Here is a 17561-nt window from a genome sequence, read left to right on the forward strand (position 1 = left end):
TGCTTTTGAATTATGGTGCTGGAGGAGACTCTTGAGAGTCCCATGGACTGCAAGAAAAGCAAACCTATCCATTCTTAAGGAAATCAGCCCTGAGTGCTCCCTGGAAGGACAGATCGTGAAGCTGAGGCTCCAATACTTTGGCCACCTCATGAGAAGAGAAGAATCCTTGGAAAAGACCCTGATGTTGGGAAAGATTGAGGGCACTAGGAGAAGGGGACGTCAGAGGACAAGATGGTTGGACAGTGTTCTCGAAGCTACGAACATGAGTTTGACCAAACTGCGGGAGGCAGTGCAAGACAGGAGTGCCTGGCGTGCTATGGTCCATGGGGTCACGAAGAGTCGGACACGACTAAACGACTAAACAACAACAAATCCATTACTTTCTTTGTGATTTCCCCCCTTTTACAATCCCACCCTTGTTTCTTTAATTCTTTTATCCATTTCTCGTGAGCACTGTTGCAACACCTCTGCTCATCATGTGAGTTCTGCAACACCTCGATCCATGACACCTCTTAATCATTATGTCACTTTTCACAGCTCTTCCCTTGCAATCATCTTGCAAAGCAGATCAGGCTGAGATAAAGACTTGCCAAAGTCTACAACAGGCATCCCCAAACTGCGGCCCTCCAGATGTTTTGGCCTACAACTCCCATGATCCCTAGCTAACAGGTCCAGTGGTCGGAGAAGATGGGAATTGTAGTCCAAAACATCTGGAGGCCAAAGTTTGGGGATGCCTGGTCTACAATGAGGGTTTCATGGCAGAACAGGAATGTGAACCTCTGCCTTCTACATCTAAACACAAAACTGTACCACACTTTGCCTGTTTAAGATTATGCTTCAGAGAGAATTAGCTCTAATTCTATACTCTTTAATATGTTTCTGTTTTCATCTGCTCATAACTTAGTCTCATGTAGCTTTATTACTATATTTAGCATGACCTCTGTCATCATGTTGGAAGATGACAATGTACTGTACATGGAAAAGCTTTCTAACTTTTCACCTTCACAGAACATTGTATTTTTCTGGAATTGTTAATGGAATTGTTTCATTTCAAACAGCTAAAGAGAATTTACACTCAGGTCACAACCACACCATACATTTAAAACACATGGCTTCCCTCAAAGAATTCTGTAATTTACTCCTTCACAGAGCTAAAGTTCCCAGCACCTTTAAACTACAGTTCCCAAAATTCTTTCGGAAGTCACATGCTTTAAATGTATGGAGTAGATGTGACCTTATTGTACCCTAATTCTTCAAGCAAGGCTATGAATTGTTTCTCAATGTCCTTTGTAAGCTCATTTATCAAATGATAATTACAACCATAAAGATTTCAATGCATAAAAAATGACCTCTTTCTCATTCATGTGGACTATTAATTTAGACATCTACTACAATTATGGGCATTTTAAGCCAGCAGTAAATAATTTGTTCAGTGACAAAAGTCACAGTTGAAATGTAAGGAATAATAGATCATTGAATTAGATAAATTGTTTTCAAAACAGGTATAAAGAAAAATGGATGTTTATCACAAGTGTCAGAGGGTCGTCGCGGCTACTCTAGAGTAACTCCGCTTGAGTCCAGTTTGTCTTTAAAGCCTTTTATTGTGCAAAGTATTTACAGTGCAGAGATAGCTTAAAACATGACCTCTCAGTCCGAATCAGAATCTGGCAATGACGTACATCTGTTCCTACGCCAGCAAAGTAGTCGGGGCACCCCAAAATGCCTCCCCCTTGAGCTCAAGGCGGTGGAATGGCTCTACAGCATCCTTGAGCCCTTGCCTACATCTCTCCTCCCCTGAGCTTTCCCATCATTCCGCACGCTGGCTTCTCTCTCCCTCCGAGTCTCTCCCCTCTCCCCTGGCTGCTTCAGACCCACTGCTGCTCCCTGGGCTTGGCGAGGTGGACGTTAGGATGATGGGGGCTGGCTCCCTGTAGGGAGTCACCCTTACAATAAGCATTTAGAGTCATTGGGAAATTCTGTCCTGTAAATGTTCATACAGGTATTGCAGCATAAAGCAGTTCACCAAATGCAAATTTCTCTGGTTGTTACATTATCCTTTTCTCTCAGATTCTGCGATTTGTTTCAGGCAAAGTATGAAATGGATACAGAGCAATCCCATAAAAGCAAAAGTATCCCGTAACTTGAACAGGTTAGTCTATTCATTTAAATAATCCATTGTTTGCATGAGGAAATCCCTCTACTGAAATGGAGTGTTCTACATGCACAAGGGAGCCATATAAAAATGGGAGCATGCATCAATTTTTGGATTGGCACATCTGTGTATAGACATTCACACACATTGGGCATAGATATACTGTATACAGATCTGATCTTAAGTAAGATGTTATACCTATCCATGCATACTCTGCGATTTGTCTAAATTATTTTTCTTTCAGTAAATCTCCTTGCTAGTCAACCCGCTTTTACACTCTCTGGGATTAAAGAGTAGCTTGCCATTTGGCTGAAAGAAAGCACATGCTGCACATTCTTTCAGCACATGCTGAAAGAAAGAAGAGTCTTAACATCACCTGCAATTATATACAGCATCTTGCTGGATGAAAGAAGTAGAAATACTTTACACGAGTGGAAATATTTTCATTATTGTACAAAAGTGATATCTTTCAGCAACAGACTGTAAAGAAGAAGTGAAAGCATTCCTTTAAAATAAAATAAAAGTGGGAACAAATACATTCCTGCAGCTGAATAATCTACTATCAACACCATCCATCTTCCATCTCTTTATCGTCTATTGTTATTTCAAAAAAAAAAAAATTCTACTAGCATTATAAAGATAAAAACCTCTCCAGGTCTATTTCATTTATTGATCTATTTGCAAATGCTTCTGACACTTATCTCTGTAAGGATTCTCTAAGCTTCCTACTCAGTCCTTTCAGAAACATAATTTCCCAAAGCACATTTTTAAACAGTGGATTTAATGTTTCAATGTTCAAGGATACCTGGCTGGGGACTAGCAGGTTGATTAAAAGTGGTGATGTGTAATGAAGCAGTGGAACCACGACAGCCTTGACACTCATGCTGGGGCAGAAGGCGGGCAGGCATAAACTGCTGCACCAGTCTGGAGCTGGAAGCTACATGCTAGTAGAGTGACACTGGTATCACTCTGTGGGTGAAGGCCAGGAATAGCAGAGGGAAAGTTCTATCCGATTCAATTGTTGCCTAGCCACTATAAAGTCCACTGCAAAAGGGTTTGGGTTTAAAAGGCAGAGTTAAAGTGGGGAGTTAAAGTGAAATAACATTAACATCTTTAAGAGGAGAGGAGATAATACACATGCTAACAAAAAATAAATAAAAATTTGGCTGGGCATTTTTGACCAGAGTTAAATAGAAGCCAGACAGCTGTCTTCAAATGCCAGTTATTGAATTGGCTTTGACCTAATGCATGACTCATCACCATCAGAAATCTTTTCACATATTAAAGTAGCCCTGACCTATGCAATTACATTTGTTTTGTTCTGCCAAGTTATTTGTTCAGGATACATATTCCGTTATTTTATTTTGTTTGCAGAATGAATGAAAGTATAAAAACCACACAGGCACACACCTGAACAAGGGAAGGTTATCCTTGCTGGTTGTTCAAGAAATCTCAGTGGCATTTGGTATTATTCTGGAGCTCCTCTCTGACTTGAGGCTTTGGGAAACTATATTAGATGTTTCCACACCTTCACCAAAGAGGAAATTTCAGAAGGTGGTACTTATGGGATACCTGTTGGCTGCTGGCCTATCTGGGTTACCTTAGGATCCCATGTGAAATGACTGTGAGGGCTTGTCAGGAGATTTGAATTGTGATGCCACCAATTTAGAGATGATGCCCAACTCTTATCTCTCATTTTCATCACATTCCAGAAATGCTGTTGAAGTTCTGGAGCCAGTAATGATGGAGGCTAAAAAAATAAGGCTTGATGCAAAGAAGACAGATGAGATTCTGGTCAGCAGAATAGCTACTCCAGGAATCAGGATTCAGCCCTGTGGTGTTTTCTGGAAAGCACAGATTCATAGTCTGGGAATGCCTATGTATATAGTATTGACCCTGAATGCTCAGGTGACATCTATGACCAGATGTGCTGATGCCACACTTAAGACTGGTGGACCAACTATCTCTAATCCTGCAGTAGGCAGGTAAAATCTAATTCAAGTATGCCCATTGTGATACTTGTCTTAATAACATCACTTCTGAAGTACTTCAAAGTGTTTCATCACATGGTGCTTGCCTTTGAAGAATGCTTGTGATCAGAAGCATATTACATCATTACTGGGCTGCATTTCCCCCAGTTTATTTCCAGGCTCACTTCAAAACACTAGTAATGCACCTTTGAAGCTCTATAGGCCTTGGACCCAAAGGACCACCTTATCGAATGATCACATACCTAAGTTCATCTGCAGAGCCCACCCCACCCTGTGTTTCCCCAAATCTTGTATAGCTGAGACCAGGGAGGGGACTCTTTTGGTGATAGTGTCCAGATTTTGAACAGAAAACTCCAGCATGCTGCTAATCCTGATGGGATTTCACTCCAGTGCATGGTTGACCTTCCCTTTGGGGAAGAAATGTCAATTTTTAGTGCCTTTCTTAAAAGCTGCTTGATTGGTTTTATTCCTGTTCTTATGGATTGCTCTTCCAGTCTTCTACTGCGTTGTTTCTTCTTTTGAATTATGCTTTTAGTCTTTTATTGTATTTGTTGATGTTTTATAGCACAAAATTGTTCCAGTTTTTATTTTATATGAATTACCCCCTTGTACTGGCAAGCTTGAACATTTAGGGAAGACAGGATATAAATGTTTCAAGCAAGCAAAGTAAACTAATAGCAGAGAACTTCAAATCTCAATCATATTACTATGTTAACTTGTATAAAATTATCTTTCTGTATACCTGATATGGAGAATTGTTTTAAAAAGCCATCAAAATTGAACCATATGGAGCCTTAGATTAGATTTCCTCATATACCAGACCACATGCAGCATGGAAAACTGCTTTTGAAATTGGTTTAATAAAAAATAATAAAAGTGATGAGATTAGAAGTAGTTGTTAAAGAAAAAGCTTAAAAGTTCGACTATTGCATTGAAATTGCTCAACTGCCAACAAAAAGATACAAATTGTACCTATAATTGGCCTCTGTACCTGAGAAGTGGAAAGCAGATGATGTAACACAAGTTTTTAATAAAGGGATTCAGCAAGAAACAGGAAAATTACAGGCCAGCTAGCTTAAATCAGTTCTGGGAAAATTTGCGGAAAGCATTACTAAAGATAATATAAAGAATATAGAAGAATGTATTGCTGATGAAGAATCAATATGACTATTGAAAAGGTAGTCTCATTAGTCTTTCAGAGTTATTTGACAGTATTAGAAAGCATAAAGACAGAAGTGACCCAGTGGACTTTGTGTGGCTGGGCTTTGAAATAAGTTTTGACAAGGCTCTTGCCAAAAAAGGCTTCTGAGCAAATTTAGAATAAGAAGCAGAGAATAGGAATGAATAAATAAGTTATCACAATAAAAGAATGTAAGAAGTTCAGTTCTCAAAGGATCTGTATTGGGAGTGAGACCCATGCAATTTCACTTGTTCGTAACTTTTTCTGGAGTTAGAAATGAGCCACAAGGTAGCGAAGTTTGCAAATGATACCAAATTATTCAGGTGGTAACAACAAAAAGGGATTTTGAAGAGCTCCAACCAAATATTTCCAGACCTGTGGAATGGGCATTATGGTCAAATCCAGTTAAGTGTAAGGCCGTGTGCAGTGGAGCAAGCAACCCTCACATCATAGGGCCATGGTGGGTAACCTTTTGAAATTGCATGTTAGGGATTATTAAGGAAAATAAACCTGCCGGTGTCATAATGTCTTTACTTGGAATATTGTGCATACAGTTGTTCTGGTTGCTGCATCTCAAAAAGGATATTGTACAGCTGAGAAAATGGAAGAAAACGGCAACCAAAATCAGCAAGGGCTGGATCCGCTCTCCTGTGAGGAAAGGTTCTAAAGTTTGCAGCTACGTATTTCATTTAGAAAAAGGCAATTGGGGATGAAGAACATGACAGACATGCATAAAATTACCAGAACGTAGACTCATCAAATGAAGTGGAGTAGTGGAAAACTCAGGACAAATAAAAGGATATACTCCTTCCCACAGCCCATACTTAAATTATGGAATCTATTTTCGTATATGTGGTGACAACCATCAACTTAGAGGGAGGCAGGGAGGGGGGGGGTTATTCGTTGGTAGTTTGGGCTGTTGTTTTTTCTGTTCTTTTTATTTTGTGTTCATCAGTGTGCAGATAACAGTATAGTTAGCAGCAAAATCCATATGAAGCTGCCGCTGAATCAAGGCTATTGGTTCATTATTGTTTCATTATTGGTTCAGTATTGTTTTTACTGACCGGATTTCAGGCAAGGAATCTCTCTCTGCCCTCTCTGGAGATCCCTGGAATTGAAGCTGGGAACTTCTACATGCAAAGCAGATAGTCTCACTGAGCTAATCCCAATGTACGGAGGTGTACACCAGGATATTTTTTTAAAAAAAAATAGTCTTTTCTTGATATGACACTAGAACTACAGGTATATGAAAAAATGTTGCATCAAGAGGTCCATGAAGTGGAAAATGTGCAAAAATTTATACTAACATAAATTACTAACATACTCTATGCTCTAGTCCAGGCATCCCCAAACTTCGGCCCTCCAGATGTTTTGGACTACAATTCCCATCATCCCTGACCACTGATCCTGTTAGCTAGGGATCATGGGAGTTGTAGGCCAAAACATCTGGAGGACCGCAGTTTGGGGATGCCTGCTCTAGTCAATGTTCTACAGTTAAGTGAGCCTTTGCACATAATGTTTCTACTGTAAACATAACCAGGGTAAGCATTTCGTTGCATAAAAGCAAGTTCTATGGCTTTGAATAATGTACCAGATTGATAGAACACCAGCCAGGAGAATAGATGCCTTTGGGAATCATTTATGCTTCCTTCTGTGTTGGTTTTATCAACATAACCATATCATGGTCCATTCTTGTCTATGAGGATCACAGTCTTTTGAGCATGGAATTAGAATCCCAATGTCATTTTTGTATAATATATGCATATGGAAGCAGATAAAGGAATCAGGTTTTTCATGCATGTTTCATACAATAAGAAAATGACAACAATAGGACATTTTTCCATTTTAAAACATACACATTTCAGTAGTTGGGTATGAGATGAAAACATTATGACATATTCTCATATGTCAGAGTCTATATTTCAAAACCCTTTCAGGTCCTTTTGATAAAGTTTTACAGAGAAGATTGGGGCAGTTGGTTGGTTGTATTTTGCTGCTATTTGGAGCTGATAGCCTGGTTTCCAATATTTTAATGTTTTCCTTATTTTGTTTATTTATTTATTTATCTATTTATTTATTTATTACATTTGTATACTGCCCTTCATTCGTAGAGCTCAGGATGGTTTGCAGCATAAAAATACAAGATAACACCATAAAACACATTTCTTAGTTGTTGTGGCTGTATATTCCATGTTACTACCTGTAAATCACACTGATTTTTCTTTTATATAAAGAGTGGTACTGTATATAAATGAAATAATAATTTAGTAAATAAACAAGATACTAAACTGTTTGGAGGTTGTTGGGTTTGTTTGGTTTTTTTCCTAACAAGCAGTATATAAATCTTAAGGAATAAAATAAATAAATAGTGTACACATCTCTGGATATAAAAAAAAATAAACAGCAGACTTTAGTAAAAAAATAATAATGATAATCTTACCTGCAACGTAGTCACCAAACCCAATCGTTGATAGGGTGATAACTACAAAATAGATTGCATCTAGTGTGTCCCAGTCTTCTATGTGCTTGAATATGACTGCAGGGAGAGCAACAAACAGCACACAACCAAACAGTATGAATATTATTGTCGATATGATGCGAATCTTTGTCTGACTCACATTCCATTTCTGGGAGGGGCGGAAGAACAAAGAAAGGGAAAGGTGGATGGAAGAAGAGAAGAATCCATTATTAGTAAAACAGTGGCTTTGTATGTATGCATGTATGTGTTTACAAAATGTAATTTTTTTTTACTAAATACCTCTAGGCACAACGTCTAAAAGTTTATAAGAAAACAAAGCATGCAGCAAAACAGCACTAAGAGCAAAAGCACAAGGTTGACGTAGTGGGGGGGGGGACATTTCAGGGGTACAGGGTAAATAAGTTTCAGCAATGAGTCTCCCCAAGACCCGAGGAAACAATTCTCATACAAAGATAGTGTGGGCTGACAATAGAAATACATGACTGTGATAAATGCAAAATAAAGTAAAATTGATGTGTTTTATTTTCTTACGCCTTAGGTTGTTTTGGTGATATAAATTAGTCTCATTTGGGTTCTACACATTTTGCCTTCAAGGAATTTATTTCCTAGGATAATATAGTGTGATGCTGGTAAAAACAAAAAATGCCACCAAAGTCGCTGCAGGAATTCAGTGTCGGGAGGGAGGAATTCAACACTGCAGTAAGGTAAACTTTCCATCAGCGCAAGCATTTCAGTTTGCCAGGTGGAACAAACCCCCCTCTCCTCTTCCTGGACACTGTTCTGGGGGGGGGTCTCTCCAATTTGGGGTGTGTGGGAGGTATGTGGGAGGGATAGAATGGGGGGGAGCCCCACTGTAGAAGTGGAAGTCCTTCCTTCCTTCATTAGGTGAACCGCACCCTTAGTCATTTATTCTGTTTTAAAGAAAATAGCATAGATCTGAAATGAAAAGTCCCTCAGTCACTTGATGGAGTTATATATTTTATCTATATTAATTGTAGAATTTCTTTTGATTTACTGACATTCCACACATTCCAAACGAGGGGTCTGCCAACAAGCAGGCAACTATCACCAATTCCCTCTTCCCTCTCAGTGCCCCTTTTTTCTACAAATGATCTGGAATGTTGGGGCAGCATGAACAGTGGTTCAGGTTGTGTGTGCAGGTGGAATAAACAAAATTGCCTCTATCTGCTAGCACAATTCTCTGCCAGATCTCAGTCCTGTCTGTGAAAGGCAGGAGTCTTAGTTAGGATCCAAGCCTATGGTTGTACAGGGAAATAGTCTATGACAGGTATGCTTTATGTGTTTGTTCCAGGAAACACCAGTGTCTTCCAACAGGAGCTGTAACATGTAGATCTGTCCTCACTTGCATTATTCCTCTACTTCCTAATTAATTATTCAGAGGTTTCTTAGGTTTGTTCCCTCTTTTATGTCTGTGGTCATGATACATAAACTCCACAGGTGAAACTAAAGTAAACCTTTACATGTGCTCTGGGTATGTTCTTATTATTAAAGTGAGTGCAATGATTCTTGTGCATTTCCCCCCCAACCCAAGTTGCCTTCTTATTCAGCTCCCTTTTTATTCCTTGCTTTCTTGTGCAATGTATTTTTATAACTTTCAATGCCAAAAGCCCTTTGGTAAAGGCTTTATATGAGCACCAGGGTTTTTACAATTGTCTTAGGCAACTTAGATAGATACTGCAGAAAAATAAGTACAATTCACCTCATGGCCAATTTTCTTACTATTATTTTATTGGGGAAAGTAGTTTTGGGAGATGGCATCATGATGCAGAGAAGTTCCAGAGATGTTTAGCCCTTTGTGCACCTTTACATCTCTGCTGCAAAGAATCCACCCCATAGCACAGTCTTTGGTAGCAGGGCAGTAGCAGGGCCAGAGAAGAAATGCAGTAGGCATGGTCTTTGCTCTTTACCTCTTGACAACTTCTAAAACTTTTCCACCATGTAAAATGATTAATTGCATTCTTGTAGTTTTGTAGTGGATCCTGTTATATGCTTTAAATTATTATTATTATTATTATTATTATTATTATTATTATTATTATAAGTTACAGAAATTATTTGTGGTTCAAGACAACATGCTTAGCATACTCACAACAAACGTGTCTTCTACTCTGGCGATTCCTTTCCCAAATATGGTCCCAAGTTGATCTCCAACTCCAGCCAAGAGAAAACCAAAGAGAGGAATTCCCAGTAAGGCATAAATGATGCAGAATATCTTTCCACCTTTTGTACGTGGCGAGCTGTTCCCAAATCCTAAATTACAAACAACTTGAGCTGTTGATAAATCAGTTAAAGGCATTAAATTACACATCTAATTTGTACTGCAGATAAGGACACTTTTTAAATGTTCCCTAGGAGTATATATCACATTAAAACAATCCTATGGAGATCTTACCCTAATTGGATTGCTAAACTCACTTAAAACTGAACTGCACTGGGGTGTTCTGCAAGGAAACAATTTGTCTTTCTAACACGGTGGAACTGCCACTGAAGAGCTGTTACTCTTTACAAATGATATCACTACAGAGGCTTACTTGGGAAGATTCATTTCAAAGAGGATTTTTCTGATGCTTTAAGAGAACCAGATACTCATAGAAAGCCACTAAATAATCTACTCGTACAATATAAGCTCATTATTTTTCACTGCACACCCTCAAGACCATACAGAAACAAAACCCCACCAACTTTACTGAAACTGAAGATTTCACTTGAACTGTTCACATAATGTATGCCATGTTTTGCTAAATATAATTAATTCAATGGCACTTGAGTTATATGTTGTAATATACAGTTCATTTCATGCACACATGTTACACACTTGTGTTCATGAAAGGTGTAACATGGGCTCAGGTTGCTAGTGCAGGTGGAACTTAGCAGGCCTCCTGCAGCCTTTTGTTTCCGCCCTCCCATTCTTTTTTCCTCCTTTGTGCTTCCTGGAACAAGCAATGAGCCATGCAGCCAGTGGCTCCAAGCTGCAAGAAGAACCAAGTGAACCAAATCTCTCCAAAGGGGAGATTTTATAGCCTGCATCTTTGTTAACCCAAAGACTACATGATCCTTTTTGCAAGAAAACCTTTTTCATCTTCATTTTACTGCTAACAGATGGAGACTTGTTTGCTGTAACTTCTATAAACTCTGAGTAAAACATCCACTTATTTGCAAAGCTAAGTGACTGTGATTTAGTTTAGCCTAAGCATTTTTGTGGGGAAAGTTTGTTTAAAGGTAGATGAGGGCAGATGCAAGTCTAACCAAGTTTTAATGTGCTTAGAGCAATCACCATTGTGCTAACTCTTCTATAAAAGAGTAAGAATCTTTCTTCCAAACCTATATCTCCAACATTATATATTTTAAGGTTGGACCCTTCCAGTTTTGTATTTCCATCAGTGAATAGACAAAGCATCAACATCTCCTTAATTGCTGTAGCAAGTTAATACGGTATAACTTTGGACACTGTAATAAAATGTTTTTGCCTCTGCCTTGCCCACTCTCTAAACTTGGCATAAGTTGCTCATTTAGCAGCTGCATGCATATATCTATGTCTAAGCATTCTGTTCAAGTCTCTCCTTCCCAATGAAAGTGAAATGTACTCGGAGTCGAGAGTGAATTTCATGCTCTTTATTCAGCTCATAGTCATCAAGGAGAAGAGGAGAAGAAGAATGGCTCTTTTCCCAAAACCATCTGCTTATATACATTATTTACACAATGGGCCTTGCGTGATTGGCTACTTCAGGGCTACACCTGTGGGCCAATTATATTGTGGATTGACTTCTGCCTGCAGCCTGATTGGCTGCTCCTACAGGCCAATCAGGTAGCAGATTCACTTCTGCCCGCCGCCTGATTGGCTGCTCCAGCAGGCCAATCAGGTTGCGGATTCACTTCCACCTGGAGTTGGATTGGGTAGCTCCCGCTGTTTCTGAATCCTATTGTTCTAGGATTCAGCTCAGTACATAACACCCCTCCCCTCTAAGTTCCAGTCCTGCCCGGGAAGTTGCATTCGTAGTCCCCAAGGTCTGCTGGCCGCCTCCGTGTGCGTTGTGGCCTGGGGTGTTCCTTGGTCAGGGGTTCTGGTTCTGGCTCGTGTTCCGAGGCTGCTGGCTGTGCCGGGGCTGTCTGGTCTGGCGCCACTGAACCACTAGGTTGTGGCTCTGGTTCCGGTGTCCTTCCAGCCTCGGGGCGCCCCTCTGTGCCTACTGCTTCTGCTTCTGCTTCCCCTGCCCACCCCTCTCGCTCTACAGGCCTCACTGCCCTGCTGTCCCCTTGGGACCCCTCTGTCCCGCTCTCCTCCCGGGTTCCTCCTGGGAATCGTCGCCGTAGCTGGTCGCAGTGGCGGCGCCAACATTGCCCCCCTTCCGTTAGTACCTCGTACGACACGGGACCGGTCACCTTGGTGACTGTGGCGGGTACCCATGCTGGGCCTGCCCCAAAATTCTTTGCGTACACTGCGTCCTGGGCCACAAATGTCCGGGGGTTCCTGCCTTTCCCCACCACTACCTCATCCTGAGCTCTGTCGGGGTGAAGTCGGTCCAGTCTAGTTGCAAGGCGCCGGCCCATTAGTAGTTCAGCTGGGCTCCGGCCCGTCGTTGTGCTTGGGGTGCTGTGCTGTGCTAGAAGAAATGCGGCAAGGCGGTATTCCCAGTCCCCTTGTGTCATGCGGCGGAGGCTGTCCTTGGTGGTCCGCACCATGCGCTCCGCTTGGCCATTGGTGGCAGGGTGGAATGGTGTTGAGCGGATGTGGCGGATGGCGTTCTGCGCTGTGAAGGTCTGGAACTCCTCTGACGTGAATGCGGTTCCATTGTCCGAGACGAGGGTGTCAGGGAGCCCGTGGGTTGCAAAAAGCTTACGTAGTACCCGGATGGCTGCCGCCGTAGAAGTGGACGGTACCAGTGCGACCTCCAGCCATTTGGTGTAGGAATCCACCACTATGAAGAATGTTTTTCCCTGGAAGGGTCCAGCGAAGTCCACGTGCAAGCGTGACCATGGATGTCGGGCGGACTCCCAGGGCTGGACTGGGGCCCTTGGGGGATCCGGGCGGGATTCTTGGCAGGTCTGGCAGTGTTGGACCCAGGCCTCTATCTCTCTGTCAATCCCCGGCCACCACACATAACTCCTGGCAAGGGCCTTCATCCTCACTACCCCTGGGTGTGTCTCGTGTAGGGCTGTGAGGACCCTTTTGCGGAGGGGCTGGGGAACAACAACCCTGCTTCCCCATAACAGGCACCCCTTGTGGGCCGACAGTTCATGTTTGCGGTTTGTGTAGCCAGCGAATTCTGGCCCGGGGCTGCTGCTGGGCCATCCTCGCCACACCCAGTCCAGGACCCGGGAGATGACCCTATCTTTTGTGGAATGGTGCGCAACTTCTTGTGCCTGAATGGGTCGGTCGGGAAGCAGCTCCAGGGTCATAACCTCTTGCGCAGGCGCTGGGTCGGGGCCTGTTTCTGGTAGTGGTAGCCTGCTGAGGGCGTCTGCGTGGCCCATCGCCTTCCCAGGGCGGTGGATTAGTGCATACTGGTAGCCGGCAAGGAAAATTGACCACCTGAGGACACGTGGAGACAACACTTGGGGGGTCTGCTTCTCGGGGGCAAACAGGCCAAGCAACGGCTTGTGGTCAGTCACTATGGTAAAGGGCCGCCCGTACAAGAAATCATGGAATTTTTTTACGCCCTTCACGATTGCCAGACCCTCCTTGTCAATCTGTGAGTAGTTTCGTTCGGCTGCAGCAAGCGTCTGGGAGAAGTATGCCACCGGCACCTCTCTTCCATCCGGGAGTTGGTGTCCCAGGACAGCGCCGATGCCATAGGGAGAGGCGTCGCATGCCAGCACCACTGGCAGCCTCTCGTCGAAGTGTGCCAAGACCGAGTTTGAGACGAGCAAGTCCTTGACTGCCTGGAATGCGGCCCTTTGTCGCTGGCCCCACACCCAAGGGGCCCTTTTATCTAGGAGTCTGTGTAGGGGCTCCGCTACCGCTGCCTTATGCGGAAGAAAGGCATGGTAAAAGTTCAATAGTCCCAAGAATGACTGAAGTTCGGGCTTGCTCTTGGGCGCTGGGGCCTCACAAATGGCCCGTACCTTGTCACCGGTTGGATGGACCCCTTCTGCGTCCACCTTAAATCCCAGAAAGTCCACCTGCGGCACTCCCAGTAAACACTTTTCCCGCTTCACCTTGAGGCCCGCCGTCTGGAAACGGTGCAGGACGGAGCGGAGGCGGTCCTCAAATTCCTCTGGTGTGGGCCCGGCGATCAGTACATCATCGAAGAAGGGGGTGACGCCAGGAATCCCTTTAAGGAGAGAGTCCATTAGATTCTGGAATATGCCTGGTGCCACGCTAACGCCAAATTGCAGCCGCTTTACTCTGAATGCCCCTCTGTGCGTCACAATCGTCTGAGCCTCTGCTGTGGCTTCGTCCACAGGCAACTGTTGATACGCTTGGGCCAAGTCCAGTTTGCCAAAGATTTTTGACCCAGCCAGGGTGGCGAGGACATGGCTGACCACTGGCACTGGGTATGCATGGGCCGTGAGAGCCTTGTTTATGGTGCATTTGTAGTCTGCACAGATGCGGACCGAACCGTTAGGCTTGACGGGTGTGACAATTGGAGTTTCCCAGGGGGCGTTGGGCACCGGCTCCAGCACTCCTTGCTCCACGAGTCGGTCCAATTCCTCGTCTATGCGGGGTTTCAGGGCGAACGGGACCCGGCGGGCCTTGTGCCTGATGGGTCGTACAGCGGGGTCTAGCTGTAGGGCAATGGGGGGTCCTGTATATCGTCCCAATGCCCCATCGAAAACCCCTGGAAACTCTTTGCATATGGCGTCCACGTCCACTTGTAAGCTAGTGCGGTTCACCCCGGTAACGGCTAGCCCCAGAGGTCCAAACCATGCCAGTCCCAGTAAGCTAACGTAGGGGCCCTTAACTACCAGCAAGTCCAATTGTTGCTTTCGCCCTCGATATTGCACCCTGAAGGTCCCCACCCCCATTGTAGGGACCTTACGTTTCTGGAAGTCCCGGAGGGTGAATGGGGCCGGCCTTAGTTTGGGACCCCCATTAGGGCACAGTTCCCTTAATGTTCGGGCCGAGATTATGGATAGAGTTGAACCCGTGTCCAGCTCCATGCGGCATGGGGCTCCCTCTATCTGTACCTCTATATAAATTTTCTCTGTGCTGGGATGGGGCAACTGGAATACCTGGTAGTCCGTGATCTCCGTCGAGTTGCCTTGGTGCATGGTGCCGTGTGACCTGGGGCTCCTGGGTCGGTCATCTGATGCTTGTCGACGGGTGAGTCGAGCCCGACACACCCGGGCGATGTGTCCCAATTTTCTGCACTGCCTGCACTCTGCGTTGCGGAAACGACAGGTCCTCCTCTCGTGGTTCTCCCCGCAGCTTGCACAGTTCCCTCCTTCTCGTCGAGGCTGCTGTGGTGTGTGTGCTGCTTGAGTGCGCCGCTGTACTCTGTGTACTTCCTCCCTGTCAGATTCGGATTCGTCGGTGAGGTCTTCGTGGTAGACCCTCGGTTGGGATGGCGGGGCCGGTCGTGCCTCTTGCGTTGACCTCTCGGCGGCTTCGGTTGCCAGGGCTTCCTCCAGAGCAATCTGGAACGTGAGGTCTTTTTTGGCGTAGAGGCGTCGTTGCAACATCTCGTCCCTCAGGCCACCGACGAGGCGGTCACGAAGCATGTTCTCCAACTCTGAGAAGTTGCATAGCCGGGCGGCTTGGCGGAGGGAGGTCACAAACCCAGTTATGGTTTCCCCCGGGGCTTTGCGTAGAAGGCATTTCGGCAAGCTACCACCGAGGGCTGTGGTGAGAAGTGCTCCTTCAGCCGTTCCATTATTGTTTTGTACGGGACGGTAGCGACATCTCTAGGTGCAAGGAGAGCCCGGGCGATTTCAAACGTCTCCTCTCCACAGACGCTGAAGAATGTCGCCCTCTTCATGGCATCGTTGGTGACTTCTTTCGCTTGCAGGAGGAAGTTGAAACGGGCAGCGTACCCTTCCCAGTCTCCTGATGCTGGTTTGAATGGCGAGAAGCTGCTGTCGGTTGCCATTCTGGGTTCCTTGGGTCCTGGAGCTGAAGCCTGGATGCACGGTGCGATGCAGCGGTGCAGCAGGTGGCGGTGCTGCGGTGCAGTGCGTGGTGGCGGTCAGCTCAGCAGGATCCCACCTTCGTCGCCAGTGAAATGTACATAACAGAAAGATAATGAGAAAACCTCTTACACACTTTTTTTTTTTTTTTGGCCTGGTCTGGATGCGAAAACACATCAAGATTTGCAACATGTTATTTAAGCAGGTCCTGATCCAGCTAAGAAATCAGTGCATGAAAGTAGACTTTTGCATGTATACCACTTCCTGTATCAAGAACTGCGGGGGTGGGGTGGGGTGGGAATCAGATACCCATCAAAATCGACATTAGAAATTGCATCCAAATATGACTGCTATCCAAATATGATTGCTATCCTCACTGCATTGCTTACAAGTAGCAGCTGGCATGATGAAGCAGTCATGGAGCTACCCTCATAAAACAGGCACCACTACATCTTACCTGTGAATGACTAGGGCAAAGTTGGGGCTGTGCAGATGCACTATCAGGAACACCAGATTGGCTCCATCCGTGTATCTGCACCATCTCAGCCTCACCCCTGTCCTATTCTGCCCAGGCAAACTTTAGTGACACTGGTGTCAGGAAGGTGGCTCCACAGCTCTGCCCTACCACACCACATCAATGAAATAGGTGGTTAGATAAATATCCCTATATGCATATATATCCCTATATATAGCTTTTTATGTTACTGTCCTTTTTTGAGTCCTCCCTATAACAGAAATTTCTCAGGGTGGCTTACAAGATTATTATTACGGTATTATTATTATTATTATTATTATTATTATTATTATTATTTTAAAAGATGTGTTAAAAGCAATAAAATAGTAATATAACAAGATGTGATGCAGCATGAAGGAAAACGCAAAATTTAAGATAAAAGCAGGATAAAGAACAAAGTGCTGAGAATAAAACGAGTAACCATAGCTGCTTTGAAGTATAGCTTGAGAAGCATACCTTCATGGTGTTATACCAGTATACTTGAAGGAGCGTCTCCACCCCCATCGTTCAGCCTGGACACTGAGGTCCAGCTCTGAGGGCCTTCTGGCAGTTCCCTCACTGTGTGAAGTGAAGTTACAGGGAACCAGACAGAGGGTTTTCTCGGTAGTGGCGCCCACCCTGTGGAATGCCGTCCCATCAGATATCAAAGAAATAAACAGCTACCTGACTTTTAGAAGACATCTGAAGGCAGCCCCGTTTAGGGAAGTTTTTAATGTTTGATGTTTTATCGTGTTTTTAATATTCTGTTGGGAGCCGCCCAGAGTGGCTGGGGAAACCCAGCCAAATGGGCGGTATATAAATAAATTATTATTATTATTATTATTATTATTATTATTATTATTATATTATAGTATGTTAATATAAAAATGTGTACAAAGAGAGTAAGGAGAAAAGAGTATATAAATATGTACATGTGAGCCATCATTCATGGTTTGTTTTTCTATAATGTATAGATCATCAGTTCACGTGTCCTGTTAGCCACAGCAAGAAATGACCTATGACTTAGGATGAAAAAACCATAGTGCTAATGGTGTCTTCTTGTGGTTTGCTTATAGAAAAACAAACCATGAATGATGGCTCACATGTACATACTGCTAAGTGAAGTATCGTGGTTTGTTTCTCCTGGATCTAGGCAGGGCAGAGTGAAGCAAGACCAG

At 43.9% G+C, this 17561-nt stretch overlaps 1 protein-coding gene across 3 annotated transcripts in view; it reads right to left on the reverse strand.

The window, feature by feature from the left end:
* Positions 1–17561, reverse strand: part of KCNK2 (potassium two pore domain channel subfamily K member 2) — a 129986-nt gene that overhangs the window by 26548 nt on the left and 85877 nt on the right. For 2 of the 3 annotated variants that reach the window (XM_035111324.2, XM_035111326.2), the window contains exons 4-5: positions 9913–10094; positions 7764–7950 (exon numbers count right to left, since the gene is read on the reverse strand). In XM_035111324.2, the coding sequence (XP_034967215.2) occupies positions 7764–7950; positions 9913–10094 (369 nt within the window). The remainder of the gene's footprint in view (positions 1–7763; positions 7951–9912; positions 10095–17561) is intronic. The other variant, XM_035111325.2, reaches the window with a different exon arrangement.

This window comes from Zootoca vivipara, chromosome 3 (assembly GCF_963506605.1).
Source record: "Zootoca vivipara chromosome 3, rZooViv1.1, whole genome shotgun sequence".
Taxonomy (NCBI): Eukaryota; Metazoa; Chordata; class Lepidosauria; order Squamata; family Lacertidae; genus Zootoca; species Zootoca vivipara.